General features: G+C 48.6%; 1 protein-coding gene and 2 pseudogenes across 1 annotated transcript; all 3 read right to left on the minus strand.

Annotated features, from left to right (window-relative positions):
• Positions 1-393: 393 nt before the first annotated feature.
• On the minus strand, positions 394-6,601 carry DRD1 (dopamine receptor D1). Its single transcript, XM_012781542.3, has 2 exons — positions 6,162-6,601; positions 394-6,046 (listed from the first exon to the last, which is right to left on the minus strand). The coding sequence occupies exon 2, from the start codon at positions 5,551-5,553 to the stop codon at positions 4,213-4,215; it is 1,341 nt and encodes a 446-aa protein (XP_012636996.1). The 5' UTR covers positions 5,554-6,046; positions 6,162-6,601; the 3' UTR covers positions 394-4,212.
• A 5,927-nt stretch (positions 6,602-12,528) lies between these two features.
• LOC142865037 (uncharacterized) lies at positions 12,529-12,617 on the minus strand (annotated as a pseudogene).
• A 1,968-nt stretch (positions 12,618-14,585) lies between these two features.
• LOC105868669 (large ribosomal subunit protein uL23 pseudogene) lies at positions 14,586-17,664 on the minus strand (annotated as a pseudogene).
• Between the last annotated feature and the right edge of the window lie 690 nt (positions 17,665-18,354).

Below are 18,354 nucleotides of genomic sequence, written 5' to 3' on the forward strand. Positions count from 1 at the left end.
CATCATTCCTGAAACAAATTACATAAGATAAGGAGATATTACACAATAAAATATTGTGGACAGGCCGGGCACGGTGGCTCACGCCTGTAATCCTAGCACTCTGGGAGGCCGAGGCGGGCGGATTGCTCGAGGTCAGGAGTTCGAAACCACCCTGAGCAAGAGCGAGACCCCGTCTCTACTATAAATAGAAATAAAATTAATTGGCCAACTAATATATATGTAGAAAAAATTAGCCGGGCATGATGGCGCATGCCTGTAGTCCCAGCTACTCGGGAGGCAGAGGCAGTCGGATCGCTTGAGCCCAGGAGTTTGAGGTTGCTGTGAGCTAGGCTGACGCCACGGCACTCACTCTAGCCTGGGCAACAAAGCGAGACTCTGTCTCAAAAAAAAAAAAAAAAAATATTGTGGACAGATTTTTTTTTTTAGGCAATATCTAGTGGTAACTTAAGGCAATTGTTTTTAACCACACTGATATAAAAAGCCTCTTGCTTCGGGAATACCAGATAACCACAGCCAAAGACAATGGTGTCTGGAACAACCTCAAACCACGTGTCCTCTACAAGTCATCTCTAGTTGCTGCAATCGAACATGCAAAAGTCAAATAAGTAGCAAATCCATTATTACTAATGCAACAAATATTAACTGATCACCCCTTCGAGTGACAGACCTTGCCAAGATCAGGCCCACAGCTCCCTGCTCAGTGCTCTTACTCACGTCAGCCTCATTTTAACCTTCGCAAGAGCCTGCGTGTTTATCTCCACTCCGCAAACGAGAGGTAAAGACATTTGTTTATCCTCACGCAGGCCAAAAGCCTCAGCTGCGATGTGAGCCCTCCTCTCTCTGAAACTAAGCCTGCACTTTCTGCATTGCAGGTCTCCAACTGTGGGCCGGCTCCTGGGGAAGTGGGGGCCGGGACTGAGACCCCCACCCCGCCCCCGGAGCAGGCCCAGGGAAGAAAGCATGTGGGGACCCAAAGATTGGAGACTTCAGAAAGTCACGGACGTTGGATGACACATAGATTTGCTTTTGGGGGTGACCACTCCCAAAAGAGATGACATTGAACCCAGACTCAGAGAGCTCCACTCCTTAGATCCCAAGAGAAAGCAGCGACTTTCCTAAATAAACCCAAAAACTCCTGATGGAAGCCCAGTGCCCAGTCCCCTCCCAAAAGACTTCCTGCTGTGTCAGTCACCAGAAAGCTGTGCATATATTTGATTAGGAGAGGTGGGAAGATGGAGAAGGGAAAAGAACATCTCTTTTAAACTGTTTTTCTCTTTGTTAAGGTGTCTCACATAGATTTAGCATTATTAAGGCTCATCGCTATGGTTAAAAATGAAAGTCATTTCATTGCACTTTCGCTTTTACAGTTGTAATATCAAATTCTCCGAAAGATTCAGCAAAATTAACATTCCATAAAGACGCTGTTTCTCAATCAAATATGCCAGGGATCCCGAAGTACAGTCTCGTTCAAAGCGTATTGAATGTTACAATTATTTAACATAATTTCTAGACACGTCATTTGTTTTCTTACTCTTTTGCCACTGAAATAAATGACAAAAGCTTTTCTGTCACGTTTTATTAGCCAGACAATGACAAACCGGACTGAGCATTGTAGCTCGATGTTGCTGAGACTCTTAATTTATGAACAAAATTAGATTTCGAAGAATAAAGATATCCAGAAAGTTATGAAACAGAAAGAAAAGGCATCACGCTTCATGGGTGCTCGTTCTAGATGTGTTCATTATATGCCACAGCCCGGGGAAGGCAAGTACGGGATTTAAAAAGACACCATCTGTCGTGTGATCTTCCAAGTTATAAACTTCACCCTTAATTTCTCCATCACCTGCTGCTCAGTCATTCTCCTTCACCAGGGTGAGAAAAAAATGACTTAGCACAGCACGTTAACTAAGTAGCCTCCGCTGGACCTAGGATGTGCCTTGTGGGACATTTCCATAAGCCCAGCAGCACAACCTGTAGATTTTCTCCAGGAAAAAAAACATCCCGTTTTTTTTTTTTTTTTTTTTTTTAGGGGGGCCAAACCACGTGGCTTTATTATACACTCGTGGACGAGGTTCTGGGGCCCCAAGAGCGAGGGCTCCGGAAGTCGCCAAAAACATCCCGTTTTATTTTACTTTTAAAATGAACGCAACACGTATAATAGTTGCCACCGGCTGTAAGTCCCACAACCCCCAAAGAAAGCCACAGTCTTTTCTGAAATTTTCATTTTATTTGAAATAGGTTCTTCGACAGAAAAAGCAGAGACTTTAGAAAGCTTTCAAATCATGAAATGAAAAGTAGAGTCATTCCTCAAGTGAAGAGAGATTTCTTTGTCAAAAACAATGTTAAGACAGAAGAAAAGAAGCGGGTATATACCCCAAATCAGAAAACATTTTCTGTTTAAATAGTCAAAGGCAACCCATGGCACACATGACAAGAAGAAATTTCCATTTTTTTTTTAAAATAAAGGAATGTATACTTGAAAATCCCTATGTTTTTCTTCCTTGTAGATCTGAAACATCCTAGTTTTTAAAGCACATTTAGCAAAAGCAACGGAGCTCATTCGGGGTTGATTTGAGTTCACAAAATAGTTTTATTATATGTAAGAAAGCATACAGCCAATAAAATTAAGAAAACATTCACAATACATAAATTACACAGACCTGATGCAGGAGATATTTTTCAATAGATTTTTTTTTTTTCTTTTTACTGATTTCATCTGAATGTTAACTAAGTTGCTTATCAAGAAGAATACTTTGTAGACATTTCAGAGAAACTCTCGAAATGCCCCACATGAGTTAGCATCTGCAAAGAAGGCTAACGCTACTTTTTACAGTCCAGGCAATGAATGACACAGGGACCTGAATCCAAAGCACAGAGAAAGGAAGAGCATTTGTCAGAAGAGATGCTGACGGCTTCGGAGTGCTTAACACACCCAAAGAGAAGGGTTCTCCTGTTTCTTCCACTCAAGGATGCTAGGGAGGCAATTAATATACCACTAACATTTGAAGACTTTTTAAAAAATTCAGTTCTAAGTTCGGATTAAAGCACTGCAAAAAGCAGCCCCACTGACTGGCTTGTTTTGACCTGGTAAGACAGAGGTTTGAGCTCTGTGTGTCAGTGGGGCTGCTACCTTCCACATCTCTATCCAGCAAAGCCATTTGCTTGCTTTTCAGAAAAGCTATCTGACACATGAAATGAGAAAAGACAGAAGGGAGCCAATTATTTTACATAAATACAAAGTGGCATATACTTTTCATTGCCACCTAAGATCATAGATTTAAAGTTGGACTCTTTTCAGCTGGCTTTTATCTAAGATATTTACAGAGCTACAAATCCCTCTGGGAAAGTTTTTGCCGTTTAAGAAATTCTGAACATCATAGTAACCAACTTTTTTAGATTTTTTTTTTCAAAATCTTCTTAGAAAGAAGAAGCATTCACAGCTTCATCAGTTCTCACCTCACATTTGTTTGTGTCAGTAAATTTTAAGGGATCAGTCTTTGCTATGTTTCTAGAAGTTGCACATGATCATTTAGAATCTCTCAGAGTCAGGGTGTTTGTTTCACTGGCTTACAAAGTTCTAGTTACATGGACAAAAATGTGGTTGTAAGGTCTCAGATGACTCATTAGTTTATCCTATTAAATATGATAAATATATTATTATTATAATAAATTAAAAATATACATATAATACAACAAATAAATAAAACCAGTATCAACAAAGCATCTCTCAATTCTGAAAGAAAAAAAAAAATCCCATTCCTACTGTAAGCCTCAATTATTCTTTAGAAATAATTTATGAAGGCATGCACCTACCTTTACAATCTGGGACCGTGTTAGCACCTGTTTGTATACAGCAAACTCAACCCTTCTCATTTCCTTCCCAGAAAGGTTTGATTTTTTTTTTCAAGTGAAGCTGCTCATTGCTGATTCTTTGCCCTCTTTTTAAAGTCCTAAGATAAGAATAAATTTCTAAAAGCAATTTGGGAGGCAAAGACATGTCCCTTATAGCTTCCCATGTTTGTAGTGTCCCTGTTTGCTTGACCGTGAACAACACAGAAAACACACTAGGATGTATCTGAAAATATAGCTGCATGTTGGGAAGCAGCAGAAGGCTGGCCTGACACCCAGAGTCTCGCCATGCCTTAGTTTCTTAACAGCAAGCCCCAGACAAACCTGCTGCAGCTTTGGGGGTGAGCAGGAGCATGCAGCAGCTCAGGTTGGGTGCTGTCCATTCTGCGCGAGGGGTTGGATCTTCTCTAGGGAGACATCAGTGTCATAGTCCAGTATGACCGACAGGGCCGGGGACAGCTTCTCCAAGGGTTTGGCTATTCCACCTGCCTCCTCCTTTTTCAGGTCCTCAGAGGAGCCCACGGCATGCGGGATCAGGTAAACCAGATTGCACTCCTTGGAGATGGAGCCTCTGGGCTCGTGGTGGCTGGAAAACACCACAGCCCCGTTGTTGTTGATGCTAACTGTCTCTATGGCGTTATTTGTCGCAGGGCAAAGCCTGTAGCATCCCAAGAGGGTAGAAAACGCCTTCCGAAAATCAGCATTAAAGGCGTAAATGATGGGGTTCAAGGAGGAATTGGCCCACCCAAACCACACAAACACGTCGAAGGTGATGGAATCGATGCAGAAGGGCTGGGTCTCCCCGGACCCGCAGAAGGGCAAGATGCAGTTCAAGATGAAGAAAGGCAGCCAACAGCACACGAACACCCCCATGATCACCGACAGAGTCTTCAGAACTTTGGTCTCTCTTTTGAAGGACATCTTAAAAGAGCTCTCGGGCTGAGAGCACTCGACAGGTTTCCCATTACCTGTGGCGGTCTGGCAGTTCTTGGCATGGACTGCTGCCCTCTCCAGGGCAGAGATGCGCCGAATTTGTTTCTGGGCGATCCTGTAGATCCTGGTGTAGGTGACAAGCATGATGGCCACAGGGATGTAGAAGCTGATTAGGGAGGATGAAATGGCATATGTCCTGCTCAGGCTCGAGTCACAGTTGTCTACGGTCTCGCCCGGGGATGTGGCATTCCCGTCGGAGGGACCGGTGGGTTTTGCCTTGTGCCAGCTGAGCTGCACTGGGATGAAGGAAATGAGGACAGACAAGGTCCACGCCACGCTGATCAGGATGAAGGCTGCCTTGGGCGTCATCTTCCTCTCATACCGGAAGGGGCTGGAGATAGCCCAGTACCTGTCCACACTGATCACACAGAGGTTGAGGATGGACGCCGTGGAGCACATGATGTCAAAGGCCACCCAGATGTTACAGAAGGACCCAAAGGGCCAGAAGCCAGCAATCTCGGCCACCGCCTTCCAGGGCATGACCAAGACGGCCACTAAGAGATCCGACACAGCCAAGGAGATGACGAAGAAGTTGGTCACCTTGGAACGCAGGTGCCGGAACCTGATGACAGCAGCGCAGACCAGCGTGTTGCCCAGGAGGGTGGACAGGATGAGCAGTGACAGGAAACAGGCCGTCAGGATGCGGAAGGAGAAGTCCCTCTGCACCACCAGCCCGGCCCGGTCCATGGTGGAGGTGTTCAGAGTCCTCATCTTCCTGAGGGACAGCACATGCGGGGCTGTGACACCCTCGAGTTCCGAGCAGGGATTAGGGGCCGCCAGACTCCAGGAGCTGCCCCTGCTCCCCGGCCTGCTCCCCTGGGTGGAGGCCCTTCCCCCAGCACCCCGAAGAGCACGGCAGGGACCAGGTGTGGCAGGAGCCTCCTGTCGGCAGTCCAAGTCAGTCCCCAGGAAAGTCCCTCTTGCTTCCTACAACTGTCTTCCGACTCCCTTGCTCCAGGTCACTGTCACCGGCACCAGCTGGTCCCTGAATTCCCCAAGGAAAATATTGGCTTTTTAGTATATTCTAAGCCATCCATCCAGGGACCCCCCCCCCCAGGCCTCTGCCCTGCTACTCAATTGCAGTCACATGTCAGGGCTGTTGCTTCCCTGATGGTGACAGGGAATTCTCCCCTTTTCAGACGCAGCTGAAAATGCATGTCTCGCTCCTCCAAGCCCCTGGCTCCTCCGCAGCTCTCCAAACGCCCTGAAAAGCAAAGGGAAAGCACACGGTCGTTCGCCCAGACTTGAGCAGATCGCATCTTTACTCACATCAAGCCCAACCCAGTAATTTGCTGGACGAGCCAGTCCGGGCCACCTACCTTGCCTTGGGGTTGTCGCTCTCAGAGCCCCTGGAGCTGGGAACGCGGACTTCGCCAGCAGCGCAGCGGGGCGCCTGAGGCCAGCCGGCCGCCGCCGCGCAGCAGGGGTTCGGCTCGGAAGCGCAAAAGCCGCCCGGGCCAGGCGCGTTTGGGGAAAGGACCCCGGCCAGGCCCGCAGAGAGGCGGCGCTGCCCGCTGCCTCCAGCTGCCAGAGACCATTCACAGCGGAGCCCCAGGCAGAGGATGCCCGGGCGCTCGGAGCTTTCCTGGGAGAGATCACCCCCAGGACCACTCGGGTAGCCTATTTTCTTTGCTTCCTTTCTCCGGGAGCCGAGTGCCTGGGCACCCCTCGGGTGGCCCTGAGCGCAGGGCCCCCGCCGCCCCCCAGCACTGCCCGCCACCCCTCTGCAGCCCGTGCGAGCGCCAGGCAGAGCGCGGAGCTGGCTCCGGCGGCGGGCGCTCGGGCCGGCCGGGTTCCCGCGGGGCACAGCGCACCCCGCCCGCGCGTCCCCTCCCCTGTCCTGGGGGCGGGCCTCGCTTCCCAAGCGGAGTCGCAGGCGACAGCCGCACGTGGTTCCCGGGAAGGCGCTGCGGGCGAAGGGGCGGGGGACGCCCAGGTGAGCGCCTGCCCCCGCAGGTTACCTCGCCCACCCACCCCAAGCCTGGGGGGCAGCGCGCCCAGGGCCCGCGAGGCGACCCCGACGGTGGGACCTCCAGCGAGCCTGAGTCGCCAGTTAGCCAGCGCCTCTCCGGGTAAACCCCCAGCCCGACGCACAGCCCTAGCGAGAGGGGACCCTCCCTACTCACACACCAGCCACTAGGACGGCCGGCCCGCGTCCGACCCGCGCTGTCTCCAGGCACCCCAGCTGGGCGCATCGTGCCCCGCGGGCGCCCGAACTCACCGCTCGCGGGCAGGGCGCTGCGCCGCCGGGCGCTCCGGGCCGGTGCGCGCCGCTGTGCCCGGGGCGCTCGCTTTGCGCTCCGCCCGGGTGGCCCGGGTCGCCCGGGACTGCAGCCCGAGCCTGTCCACGGGCGGGCTGGCGCCCGGCTCCCGCGCCGCGCTCCCTGGGCCCGGGGCGCCCTCTGCCGACAGCCGCGGCTTCCCGCGCCGGGCCGCGCCTCACAGGTGCCGACCCCGCCCGCACGGGCTCCGGGAGCCCCTGGGACCCGCGCCCCGACTCGCTCCTCCCTGCCCGTGACCGCCAGAGCCTGGGAAAGGGGAGACAGAGTCTTCCTCACTCAGGACTCCTCTGCGTAAAGTACCCCCAAAAACTGACAAGGGTGGAAAGTCCCTCTGGCATCGCATTCATTGAGCCGTTGCGCGCCAAGCACTGGGCCGGGGCAGCAAGGTGCAAGCCTCGCTCGCTCACGAAGGGAACAGAAAGGCCCGGAACTTGCTGAGGGGCCTCTGAGCCCCAGGCGTGCGCCTTGCATCGCTCACCCCCTTGAAACCGTCCCTGCTCGCAGGCCGGCTCGTCTCCACCCGCCCTGTGGCCCAGGGAGGCTCAGCCAGGTGGGGACCTGCGTGCGCGAAGCCACACGGCTAACGAGAGTGCTGGCCGGCTGCCCGACACCCGCCCAATGTACCGCCTCCAGCTCCGGAGCCCACAAAGGAAATAATTACTTATTGGGCTAAGTTACAGGCAAGAGCCGGCGGAGTCAGGAGGGCTTGGAGAAGGAGGGTCCCCCAGCCTCTCGCGGTTGCCCCGGGGCCAGGCAACGCCTGGCCTCTCAGACTTAGTACTAATTGTCCTCAAACGAAGACATTCACCTGCCTTCCCGTGCCGTAGGAAGGTGGGAAGAGAGTAAGCACAGGGCTCTGAAGTCACCCTGCCTGCTCTCCTGTCCCCCACCCTACCACTGTGGGCTGCACGTGCCCTCTCTCCTTTCTGAGCTGGGTTTCTTCCTCTGCAAAGTGGTGATGACATAACAGGACTGCTGTGAGCACCCAACGGGAGGGAAGATGCTTGCAGGGGACTGGCACCACACTTGGGAGCTAGTCAGCCCTCCTCCGAGGCAGGAAACCCCTGGGGTTCATTTAAAAGCCAATGGTATAATCTACATTCACCACACCAGGAGCAAGAATTTTCTCAGTAAAAACCCTGAACCTGAATGATAATTCTATCTGATTGGAATGCAAGCTGCACCTTGGTTTTGGATGCAAGGACCCCCATTACTGATGTACACCTCCCTGTGCCTGTGCTCACAGCCCATGTCCCACCCATGGCCTCCCTGTCACACACGGCATCTCACGGGCTAGCGACCAGAGGCACAATTTTTGCTCCCAGTTGCCCCATTAGAACCATAGTCCTGCAGAGCCTTAAGCCCTGCTTAATGTAATGCTTCCGGATCCTTCCCCAGCTTCTTGACTCTGTTTCATCTTTCTTTCCCTTTATACTAATAAACACAAATTAAAGGGTATGTTTCTGGTTTAAGACAATCGTGTGAGGCTGAATGTTTTAACTCCTTACGTTCTAATTGTCCCTGTCTGCCGTTTTACTCTGCAATTACCCAGAAATAAACAAGGTGGGGAAATCCGGGGATAACCTTGGAAAGCAGGAAAGGGTAGGATCCTTTCCCTCCCTCGGGATAGCCCATGTTGGGGGAAAAGGACTTCTGGGTCACCTGAGGAAGAAACCCCAAAAGAACACACTAACCCCCCAACCCCGAGATCAAGGTAGCAGGGACTAGAATCGAGGATGAGGCCAATTTGAGGGTAAGATTTCTGTCCGATGACTGCCTTTGAGAAGCGCCCCCAGTTGCTACAGCCAACAATGCCCACGGCTCTTGAAATTAAACCACGGATGACAACCACGCCACCACACCTGGGTCTCAGGTGGCATCACACTCAGGGAAACACCAGTTCAACAGTCAAAAAATATTTTATGCAAAATGTAAATACTAACCAAAACCTTGTTGCAAGGAAATGCCATTCATAACCAATTTCTTCATGTCCTCATTTCACTCAAAGCTCAGCAGCTGCTCAAAAAATAAAAATAAAAACTTACTTTGCTGGAAAAAAATCCCCTAAATTTTTTTCAAATTAGCCCATACTGACCTTTGTCTTTTTCTTTCAACTCATTTACCTGATGGATCTAAGAGATCATGTCAACACGTAGTGGTTAAGAGGTTTTTCTCACCCACAGGTAAATTTCTGCCCTTTTCCATGTCAGAACGTAGGACCTCCTTCACACCCACGTGCTGTGCTTTGCGGGGGTCTCTGTCAAAGCTCCTGTTGAGGCTGAATTGCCATTGTCGCGGTATTATGAGGTGGGACCTTTGAGGGGTGGTTAGGCCACAGAGCTCTGCCCTCGGGAATGGAGTTGTCTTGGGAGTGGTTAGTTATCGCTGGAGTGGGCTCCCGGTAAAAAGAATGTCAGCTTTGGTCCCCCAGCTTTTCCCTCTGTTTCCTGCCATGTCATGTTAGCAAGAAGACCCTCACCAGCTAGAGCCCCTCATCTCTGACTTCCCGGCCTCCAGAACCATGAACCAAATCAACTTCTATTCTTTTCAGCTTACTCGGTCTGTGGCATTTTGTTATAGTAGCAGGAAATGGACCAAGACGCCAAGGCATGCAAGAAAGACCCAGAAACCAAAGCAGCAAAGAGAAAATCCTCCTGAACAGGTAGAGGAAGAGAGAAAGGACCTGTGACTAACCTGTGATCAAGGAGGTAATTTTGTTCCCTATCACCAGGAAAACAAGAGAAATTGGGGCCAATTTCTTTTTGATTCCATAACTCTAAGACAGACAGCGGAGATCCCTTGCTGACAAGAGTTAGGTCACCGGCTTATGAACATCCTTTGCTGAGAAAACAGGACAGAGTGAAACGTAGCTCAGATCTCGGGGTTCCACTTGGCACAGAGTGTGAATTTCAGAGGAACTTAGAGTCTAGTCGGAGGTTTGGAGTTTTTCTGATTTTTCTCTCTTGAAGCTAAGAGGAAACAAAGCCTTCCCTTTTGTTCTATAAAAATCCCTGCCACAAGCAGCAAGAACACTAATATAAATGCAAGCAGGTATTAGCATTAGATCATGCTGGGAATGTAAACCCAAACACAAAAGCACCTTTGTTTCCCAAATTGGTATGTCTTTTAAACTCTACCGTGATTTGTGCACCGCAAGGAGGGGGAGGTTAAAATGCTGCTTTTCAACAAATTTTTATTTGGAGTGTGTAAAAAGCAATGAATACAAAAGGCATGCCATCTAAGGGGGAGTTTACTCTCATAAAAGAATAAATAAAGCAACTAAAGTGTCAAGTATATCAAACGATATATTAAGAGGCTTTAGGATTATTAAAGCTGATTTTAAAAGAGATAAAGCTTGGCCGGCCTTGACTAAGAAATGAGAATGCTCTTTTCAAGCAATAAATATAACTTCTCTGAAATTCCTAATGCCCCGTCATATTTACTGCTCCTACAGTTATTAGACAATGCAAAAATCAATACTTTAAAATTTAAAAATCAACAGACATTCCTCTTGGTAGTGGTTAGAAGTATCACATGCATATTGTGTTTTCTATTATTGCATGTTCTTCCCTTTTTTTTTTCTTTTCCTCTTTGTCTGCCTTTTATAGGCTTAACTGAATAGTTTTTATCATTCCATTTTATCTCCATTATTGGCTTCTTTTCTATAATTGTTATTTTTTCATGTTGCTTTAGAGTTTGCATCATGCTATGTATGTGTGCATGTGTGTGCACATACTATACATACTTTTCACAGTCTATCTTCAAGTGATATTGTACCATTCCATGTATAGTTAATAAAATTACAATAGCATCCCTCCATGTCTTCTTAAAAAGTCAATTACCTTTTAAAGAACTTTAATAAGAAGTAAATATGCAGGCCGGGCGCGGTGGCTCACGCCTGTAATCCTAGCACTCTGGGAGGCCGAGGCGGGCGGATTGCTCAAGGTCAGGAGTTCGAAACCAGCCTGAGGGAGACCCCGTCTCTACCAAAAAATAGAAAGAAATTAATTGACCAACTAAAAATAGATATACAAAAAAAAAAAAATTAGCCGAGCACGGTGGCACATGCCTGCAGTCCCAGCTACTCGGGAGGCTGAGGCGGGAGGATCGCTTGAGCCCAGGAGTTGGAGGTTGCTGTGAGCTAGGCTGACGCCATGGCACTCACTCTAGCCTGGGCAACAAAGCGAGACTCTGTCTCAAAAAAAAAAAAAAAAAAAAAAAAGAAGTAAATATGCATTTGCCATGTGCCATTTCTGTGCTCTTCCTTCTTTTATGTAGATCCACATTTCCATCTGGAATCATCTTTCTGCTAGAAGGGCCACCTTTAACATTTCTTGCAGTGCAGTGCCACTGGTGGCTGATGCTTGCATCATCTCTAAAAAAGTCTTCGTTTTTGTCTTCATTGAGTAACAGATTTTTCCTTTTAATGTTCTCAGATGTTGCACTACTGTCTTCTTTTTACATTGTTCCCAGTGAGATACCTGCTATTATCCTGACCCTTGTCCCTCTGTACATAACATGCCTTTTTTCCCACTCTGGCTGCTTTTAAGATTTTTTTCCTTGATCGCTGGTTTTGGGTAATTTAATGAAGATCTACCTTAGACTAGTATCCTTCAAACCTTTAGTGTGCTTGGAATTTATTGCTTTTTTTTTTTTTTGGATCTGTAGGCTTATGTTTTCTGTCAAATATGGAAAATTTTGGCCATTGTTCCTTCAACTATTTTTTTCTCTTCTTCCCTTCCTTCTTTCCTTTGGATGCTTGAATTACAGAGTGTTTTAGACTGCTGCGGTTGGCCTCCACCTCCTGGACGTTTATTCCCTTCTCTCAACTCTCTTTTCTCTCTGTGTTTTATTTTGGGTAGTTCCTGTGGCTGTATCTTTAACTAATATTTTTCTTCTGCAATGTCTAACTTGTTGTTAATCCCATTCAGTGTTAATCCCACTTCTGTGTTACATTTTGTAGCCTTCTTCTCTAAAAGTTTATTTTGTGTCCTTTTTCGTGTATGTATCCATTTAACTTTCTGAATCCGTGAAACATAGTTGTAACTTTTAATGTCCTTCTTTGCTAATTCTAACCTCTCTGTCACCTCAGTTGATTTTTCTCCTCATTATGAGTTGTATTTGTCTGATTCTTTTCATGCCTGCTAATTTTTTTATTGGATGGCACCCATTGTGAATTTCATCTCCCTGGGTGCTAGTTTTTTTTTATAGTCTTAAAAATATTCCAGAGTTTCACTTGTGAACACATTCGAGTTACTTGGAAACAGTTTAATCTTTTCTGGTTTAGGTCTTGCTTTTTTCTTTTTCCTTCTTTTTTTTTTCATACCCCCTTATTTTATTTTTTTTTTCTTTTTCTCTTTTTCCTCGTCTTTTCTTTCTTCCCCCCTCCCCCTTTTTTTTCTCATGTCAGACATGTGATGTTCCAAAGGCAGAGCAAAGTCTGAGGGAGGCCTGTCTCACCCAATCATCATGCTCATGGGACCACAAAAGGATCGGAATCCTGCATGTTAAGATTTGTTTGTAGGCTGGGCGCGGTGGCTCACACCTGTAATCCTAGAACTCTGGGAGGCCGAGGCGGGCGGATTGCTCCAGGTCAGGAGTTCGAAACCAGCCTGAGCAAGAGCGAGTCCCTATCTCTACTATAAATAGAAAGAAATTAATTGGCCAATTAATATATATATATATATATATATATATATATATATATATATATATAAAATTAAGCCAGGCATGGTGGCGCATGCCTGTAGTCCCAGCTACTCGGGAGGTTGAGGCAGGAGGATCACTTGAGCCCAGGAGTTTGAGGTTGCTGTGAGCGAGGCCGACGCCACGGCACTCACTCTAGCCTGGGCAACAAAGCGAGACTCTGTCTCAAAACAAAAAAAGAAGATTTGTTTGTAGAACCAGAGCGTTGTTTAATCTGGGCCTGTCTGTTTTGTGTGACTGAGGCAAGACTCTGTCTCCATGCACTCTGCCCTGTGACCTGTGGATTGCGACGTTTTCCTGTCTGGCTGGTGGCAGCGAGCTCTGTGTGTGAGTGCCAGATACTGCTTCTTCTAATTCTCACACCTGTCTCTCCTCCCACATGGGTAACTGGTCAGTTCTCCACTGAGTGCAAAAAGGTGACTCTCTGAAGATCTCTGGAGTTCCCTTCACGTGTGTGCGTGTGTGTGTGTGTGTGTGTGCATGTCTCTCCAGCACTCTCTTCAACCTCTAGCTATCTTGGTCTCTCCCTGGACTCTCAGTTCTCCTTCCCCCCCTTGGGGCATCTGCCACACACACACACACACACACACACACACGCACACACACCAGTGCCCTCCCTCCCTGCCCCATGGCCTGGACCTTCCCCGGGACAGCAAGCCCAATGAGTATAGGGCTTAGCTGGTTTCCCACCTTTGGGGATCGCTGTCCTTTTTCACCTGGTGTCCAGTATCTTGAAAAACATCATCTCATGTATTTTGCTCATTGTATTGGTTGTTTCCAGTGGGAGTGTAAATCCAACTCCTGTTAACTCCATCTTGTCTGGAAATAGAGATCAAAAAATCTCAACTTTTAGACTCTAGTCTCAACTTTTTAGATTTTTGAACCTAAACCAGCAAAGGAATCTATGCAGGCAAGGAAACTTGGGGTGGGAAATGGAGACTGACCCAGCAGTACTGGTTCTCTTCTGGCTTTTTGTACCCCAAAGCGGCCACCAGCTCATGGCTCTAGCCTGCTGCAGCCCCAAATGTGGCCCTAGTCCCACCTGCCATCATGGCTCTAGTATTCTCACCTCCCCGATCCAAGTACCCCCGTCCTGGGAGACATAGGGAGTCCATTTAGCTCAGCCTGGGCTTGAGGGAAGAGCCGGTTCTTTGAGAAGGGATGAAGTGGTCATGAATACCATCGTGCATTCCTTAAGTACTTTTTCCCAGTGCCTATTATTGGCCAGGTGCCGTTCTAGGTGCTAGGATTGTAGCAGTGACCAAAACAGTCCTGTCTGGCTGGGCACGGTGGCTCACGCCTGTAATCCTAGCTCTCTGGGAGGCCGAGAGGCGGGCCGATTGCTCGAGGTCAGGAGTTCAAAACCAGCCTGAGCAAGAGCAAGACCCCGTCTCTACTATAAATAGAAAGAAATTAATTGGCCAACTAATATATATAGAAAAAATTAGCCGGGCATGGTGGCGCATGCCTGTAGTCCCAGCTACTTGGGAGGCTGAGGCAGAAGGATTGCTTGAGCCCAGGAGATTGAGGTTGCTGTGAGCTAGGCTGACACCTCGGGACTCACTCTAGCCTGGGCAACAAAGCGAGACTCTGTCTCAAAAAAAAAAAAAAAAAAACAGTCTTGTCTGTTCTCATCGAGTTTATATTCCAGTGCTAAATGATAGATATCTTTTTTTTTTTTAAGGTGAGAAGATATATATATATATATATATATATATATATATATATATATATATATATTTAGAATTAGCCAGCTGGACTCGGTTTAGATGATCCCAATTTTGTTGGCGACATCCAAAGCATCATAATCAGGAGCCAGTCGAACATATGCCTTCTTCTCTCCATCAGGCCTGATCAGGGTGTTGACCTCGGCCACATCAATGTCACAGAGCTTCTTCACAGCCTGTTTGATCCGGTGCTTAGTGGCTTTGACATCCACAATGAACACAAGTGTGTTGTTGTCTCCTATCTTCTTCACGGCAGACTCAATGGTCAAGGGGAACTTGAGGATGGCACGGCGGTCAAGCTTGTTTCTCCTGGGCGCGCTCTTCAGAGGAGATCTGGGCTGCCTCCGGAGCGGCAGCGTTCTTTGGCCGCCGGAAGGTGGGTGATGTACGGATCTTCTTTTTTGTGTGTGTGGCTGTGGATGCCTTTTAGCACTCTGCCTCCTTGGCCTTCAAAGCCTTCACTTTGGCTTCGGCTTTGGGAGGGGCAGGAGCTTCCTTCTTTGCCTTCGGCCCCGTCCTGTGAAAACGATAGATATCTTTAGCACAACACAATATACAATTGCCATGAGTTTCGACTCTGTTGGAAAAAAAAGAAAAATCAATGCACTTACTAGCAAAATTGAAACCCAAGCTGAGAGAAAAGAGAGGCTGAATCACAAACATTGTTTACGCTATGTAAATATAGAATTCACTGAAGTCACAGTGCAGTCTTCCTTAAGCCATTTACAGAAAACACAAAGCCCAGGGGGAAGTCGGTACAGGGGGAAAAAATGCTGAAGTAGGTTCTTGAGGCTGGAAATCAATCTTCTGTGGAGAAACAAAAGCTGCTAATTTGTCTGCTAGGGCCCACGAGACCAGTACGATTGGAGGACCCCAGTGAAGACACGGCAATGCACTAGACCAGGCGTCCTCAAACTAGGGCCGCCTAGCACATTTATCCGGCCCTCCGGGTGTTTTTGCTACCACTGCCTGTCCTGCTCAGCAGCCGGCTCCTCCCGGGCCCACAGTGCACACTCTCCAACGGTCTGAGGGACAGTGACCTGGCCCCTGTTTAGAAAGTTTGAGGACTCTTGCAGGGCTTCCCTCTCAGCCTGCGCTGCTACTGTTTGAGTCACGCACCCTCGCTAGACCGTAGTCACCGCTCACTCTTACCCAGCTCCAGCCGCCCGATCCTGGAGCCCAGCATGGAGCTGCAGTGGAAGGAACACCGGGTCAGACAGACCTGGGTCTGAGTCTTGGTCCCATTAATATCCAGCCATGGTGACTTAGCCAAGTTCCTTCACCTTCCGGCCTCCTTTCTCCACCCCTGAAAATGCAAATACTACTAATTACCATGCAAGGGTCACTGAGAAGATTAAATGAGATCCTGTCTTAGAAATATCAAGGAAGAGGCCGGGCGCGGTGGCTCACGCCTGTAATCCTAGCACTCTGGGAGGCCAAGGTGGGCGGATTGCTCGAAGTCAGGAGTTCGAAACCAGCCTGAGCAAGAGCAAGACCTCCGTCTCTACTATAAATAGAAAGAAATTAATTGGCCAGATAATATATATAGAAAAAATCAACCGGGCATGGTGGCTCATGCCTGTAGTCCCACTACTTGGGAGGCTGAGGCAGGAGGATCGCTTGAGCCCAGGAGTTGGAGGTTGCTGTGAGCTAGGCTGACGCCACGGCACTCACTCTAGCCTGGGCAACAAAGGGAGACTCTGTCTCAAAAAAAAAAAGAAAAGAAAAGAAAAGAAAAGAAAAGAAAAGAAAAGAAAAGGAAAGAAAGAAAGAAAGAAAGAAAGAAAGAAAGAAAGAAAGAAAGAAAGAAAGAAAGAAAGAAAGAAAGAAAGAAAGAAAGAAAAGAAACATCAAGGAAGTACGTACAGATCAGGAAATGTCACCTTGCACCACATTTTCTCTCAGCAAAGGCTGTTAGTCGAGCACACATTCACTGGGTTTTGCCCGCTCAGCATCCATTTCTGGAGAAAGCAACCCAGATTCTTTTGGGGGCATTACTTGTTCTTGCTTGAATGCATTCCGGTGGTCGGATAAGGTAGCCTGCCCCTCCCTAGCTAAGGAGGTGGGTAGACATGTGGCCCGAGAGAGGTTTGCCTGGACCCTTCCTCCAGGAGATTTGAATCTTAGGCAGAAGGACCGAGAGAGAAAGTGAAAGTATTTGCGTGTCCCATCAGCATGGCCCCGACCAGACTGCTCCTGCGGTGAAACTGTTCATGGAACTCTTGCCTCCAGAAGCAAGAGAGCTCTGTCTGATCAGAATAAGAAGAGGACAAGGAGGAGGAGGAAGGGGGGAGGAGGAAACACATTCTGTGTTTTATTTGGATTTAAATCAACTAGAACCACCATTTTTGCTTGCTTGGCCAGCAAGGGGGAAAAAAATGAAACACAAAAAAGCATCAAGCTTTTCCCAAACCAATAGGTGACCTTATATAATTTGTATAGTGATGGGTCTTCCTGGTGACTTGTTTCATTAAATGCACTTCATTCCCCATCACAAACGTGTCTCATAGATTACTCGAGCAACCCAGTGCCTTGCCTGCTTCCCAGGCAAACCCCTGCTGTCTCAGCTGGAACCCTCGGCACCAGCAGGCAACTCCCCACGTTTAGGACCCTGGGATCTGCCCGATTAGCCGCACCTGCAAAGAGCGGAGGGCCCAGGTCTGGAGGGGGTAGGAGGACCAACAGAGGAGACAGCACCAAATGTGGTCTTAAAGAAGGGGGGAAAAGAATGTGTGGCAGAGGGAATAATGTACGCAAAGACCCAGATAATGGGGAGGAGGGGTTGGAGAGAGAAGAGAGCAAGGGTGGAGAGAGAGAAGGTTGCAAGGTTGGGAGAGAAATAAAAAGAAGAGGGCCCTTCTAGAATCCAAGCACTTCTGAGGTCTGGGTGCTTTTAATTCAGACATTTGTGGGGTCTCGATAAACCTTACAGATCTTACTGTGTTCATGAGGCAGAGAAACTAGAAGCAGCGGCGCCGCGTGTGTTAGCGGTCCTAACTCGGGGAAGAGGCGGAAAACTTCAAGGGCAGCCCACGCGTGGCCAACCGCCTCGCCGAGGGAATCGGGGCCTTGGGGAAGGCTTTCCTCTCCGTGCGCCCACAAGCCATCGTGCCCCATCTCTGCCCACCCCTGAAACCGTCCACCCAACGTCTCCACCGGGTCGTCCTAGTTTGCACCCTTTACTAAACTTTTCATCGTCCCCCAAACTCCCTGCTCCTCCTGGGAGTCCTCGCTTGGTGAAGACGCCTTGTCCCCCGAGACACGACAGTGGAAGCCTAAACCTTACCTGACACGTTTTCCCCCCTGCGGCCCCACGTTCAAAGTTACACCCTCCTGCCCGTTCTTCTCCTCCTGGGGTCCGTGGGGACGTCTGATCCCTTCGCCCCGTGTCTACCGCTACTGCCCTAACCCAGCTCTCAACGCTTCTCCCGTGGGCTCCCACACCCAGCCTCCTCCTCGCCTCCTTCCCGGCACCTGCCAAAGACACAAGCCAGGTCACGGACCAGGTGTCTCTAGTTTTCAGGGCAACTTTGTTAAGGGAGACAGGCGGCACCTGTAATGGCCTCCTCTGCGTTCCCACCTGAGGCTACTAGATGTGGTGGGAAATAGTATACACCACTCGTCCCTTTCCTTAGGTTCTCTTCCTTCTTTATGTAGCTTTTTCATTAGATCTGAAATTCCTTTAGACCTTGAACTACGGGTCCACTCCAGCAAAAGGAATTCTCTGTGCAACCTTGCAAAAGAAACCCTCTTCAGTGTAAGTAAAGGAAAGGGTGAGCGCTGGTGCAGCTGCACTT

The sequence above is a fragment of the Microcebus murinus genome, chromosome 28 (assembly GCF_040939455.1).
Source record: "Microcebus murinus isolate Inina chromosome 28, M.murinus_Inina_mat1.0, whole genome shotgun sequence".
Classification (NCBI taxonomy): domain Eukaryota; kingdom Metazoa; phylum Chordata; class Mammalia; order Primates; family Cheirogaleidae; genus Microcebus; species Microcebus murinus.

Excerpts from the sequence above, each read along its gene's own strand:
- DRD1 (XM_012781542.3), bottom strand. The coding sequence starts at position 5,553 with ATGAGGACTCTGAACACCTCCACCATGGACCGGGCCGGGCTGGTGGTG.